Raw genomic sequence first — 2,771 nt, forward strand, 5'->3', positions numbered from 1 at the left:
TTTTCTAGTAGTGTGTAGCTACTCCATGTCATTGTCGAAGGAAAAAGCTTATGAAGATGGGATTACCAGTTAATTTTAGTGTTATGTGTTTTTATCATTGATGAATTGCATGGTAACTTGATCTCTATGACTGGAATAATTAAGATTAAATTCTTACTAAATTTTGAATTCATTTAACACTAGATTCTACCAAAAATCGATGTCGATATCACGTAGCCTCAATAATGCGATAAATTCCAAATATACGAAAAGTCGGCGACAAAGGAATGAAGGATAACCAAACGTGGAACAAAAATCTTTCAACAAATAAACATGCAATTAACGAGATTCTTAAACCCATGATTAGCGTGATCATAATGATTCGTAGATTAGAGACTGAACTTATGTATAATAATCCAAATGTTAGATATTTCATTTCTCAATACTTTTTTTTTATATCCAAAGAAACAAGCATACAACCTTCTCGCACGTTCTCATCGACTTTCGTGAGATTTCATTCGTGCAAAGTAAAATAATGTCGTACCAATATGACCATCTTAAAAATATTTCTTATTCTTATTAGCAACCGTTCAATATCTTAAAAAGTCGCTAAATGTAAAATTTTCATATTAGCTTGTTACTAATGTTATCATCATTTACTTTGAGTTCTGTCAATTTTAAATATGAAAAAGGTTTTTTTACTTGGGGGAATGTATGTATGTTAGGATGAACTTGGATTGATATATAGTATTAAGAAAAAGTAATCAATTACGTTGACTTACTAATGTCAACCTTCGTGAGGGCCACAAAGGGCAACCACTGCGGACATTATGTCGTTAGTGTTTGTGTGCTATAAATAGCTCTTGAATTAGTGAAGTCTATAAGCAGCACTGGCACAAAAAGTTCTCAACAACTTCATAGTAGCCATGGCTTCACTTCATCATCCACGGAGGTTTTTCTTCATCCTTAGCATCATCACACTTGCCTTCTCCTGGTTTGTGAAACCTAGCGAAGCTGTCTACCATGGCTACGTACCGAGTCCATGGACCCTTGCCCATGCGACGTTTTATGGGGATGAGAGTGCATCTGAAACCATGGGTAAATATCATGGCTTAAAGCTAGTATCTTCTAGATATCAAATATCGGTTTTAATTAACATTTTTGGATATATATTTCAGGAGGTGCTTGTGGATATGGAAACATGATAACTAATGGATACGGAACGGATACAACTGCTTTGAGCACAACCATCTTTAGCGAAGGTTACGCTTGTGGTCAATGTTACCAAATACGGTGTGTCCAATCTCCATGGTGCTACAAAGGATACACCACCGTTACTGCCACCAACCTCTGCCCGCCTAACTGGTCACAGGATTCAAACAACGGAGGATGGTGTAACCCTCCCAGAACCCACTTCGACATGGCCAAGCCTGCATTCATGAAAATTGCTCAGTGGAAGGCAGGCATTGTCCCTGTCATGTACCGCAGGTGAATTTCTGCTCCCATACTAGCAAGCATCAAGCTTTTCTACTTTATAACTTTTGATGCACAAAGATGAACAAATTAACTTAATTTGATATCTATTCTACGGGCAATCTAATTACATTTTTTGTGCTTAATTTAGGGTACCATGCAATGCTATTAGGAAAGGAGGCATCAGATTCTCTTTTCAAGGAAATGGCTACTGGCTGTTGGTGTATGTGATGAATGTTGCTGGTGCTGGTGACATCAAACAGATGTGGGTGAAAGGGACAAAGACAGGTTGGATCAGCATGAGCCATAACTGGGGTGCTTCATACCAAGCCTTCGCAACTCTTAAGGGTCAAGCCCTCTCCTTCCGATTAACTTCATACACTACCAAACAGACTATCACTGCCTACAATGTCGCCCCTGCTAACTGGAACTTAGGGTTGACATATCAAGGCAACGTCAACTTCCATTGATTACCGGTTCTGTTTACAGTATTAAAACACCTCTTAATGTGTTCTATCTCTTCAAACGCATTTGGAACCGTTTGATTGAGTTGAAGCTAGTACATCTGCTTCTAAGTTATATTGTATCGAGTTAGTGTTTTTCAAAATGTAATTTCCGTCCATCCCATTAAAATTAAAACATTCTAATGAGTTAGAGATGGATTTAACCTAGCTGTGTATTTTAACTAGTATAAATATCCATGCTACGTTTCTTTTATTTAATTTTATATATACCAAAACAAAAGTCAAAAGAAAACCATAAATTTAAGTAAAATTAAGAGTAAATGACACAAATGCCCTACCAACTTTTTAGGGTTGGTCTTTTGAGTCCCTAAACAATTTTATTGGCTTTATGAGGGAACAAACTAATTTTTGTCGGGTCGATTACGTCATTTTGGAAGTCTTGAAGGGGTTAGTCTGTCATATTTTTGCACCTCATTTATTAATGCCACATACACACTTATGAACCCCACTTTCCTTGACCCATGACCCAAACTGACCCACCTCCTTCATTTGTTCATAGGTAAATGTATAGGACTCAAAAGGATGACAAAACAACGATCTATTCTCCTTCAATCCTCTTTTGGTTTCCCACTGCAAAAATGTCTTGTTTTTCTATCAGAATCTTACTTTTCCAATTTCTAAAGCTAACAATCTTCGATGTTCAATTCCGACGTTGAAGGAACTAAGCTCTCTTATGAGACCACCAGATTCCTTGACCCATGACCCAAACTGACCCACCTCCTGCATCGATCCTTTTGTCGACTTTGAGGAAAACTCACCTCACGAGTAGTGCTGAACTGGACTGAAAGTCTCCGA

The 2,771-nt window shown here is 37.5% G+C and overlaps 1 protein-coding gene across 1 annotated transcript; it reads left to right on the forward strand.

Annotated features, from left to right (window-relative positions):
• The first annotated feature begins 875 nt into the window (after positions 1–875).
• LOC145058563 (expansin-A18-like) lies at positions 876–2,106 on the forward strand. The gene is made up of 3 exons (XM_079006454.1): positions 876–1,077; positions 1,158–1,467; positions 1,604–2,106. Exons 1-3 carry the CDS (start codon positions 906–908, stop codon positions 1,920–1,922), a joined length of 801 nt encoding a protein of 266 aa, XP_078862580.1. The 5' UTR covers positions 876–905; the 3' UTR covers positions 1,923–2,106.
• The last annotated feature ends 665 nt before the right edge of the window (positions 2,107–2,771 follow it).

Source organism: Lactuca serriola, chromosome 6, assembly GCF_051521515.1.
Source record: "Lactuca serriola cultivar US96UC23 chromosome 6, Lser_US96UC23_V15, whole genome shotgun sequence".
NCBI lineage: Eukaryota > Viridiplantae > Streptophyta > Magnoliopsida > Asterales > Asteraceae > Lactuca > Lactuca serriola.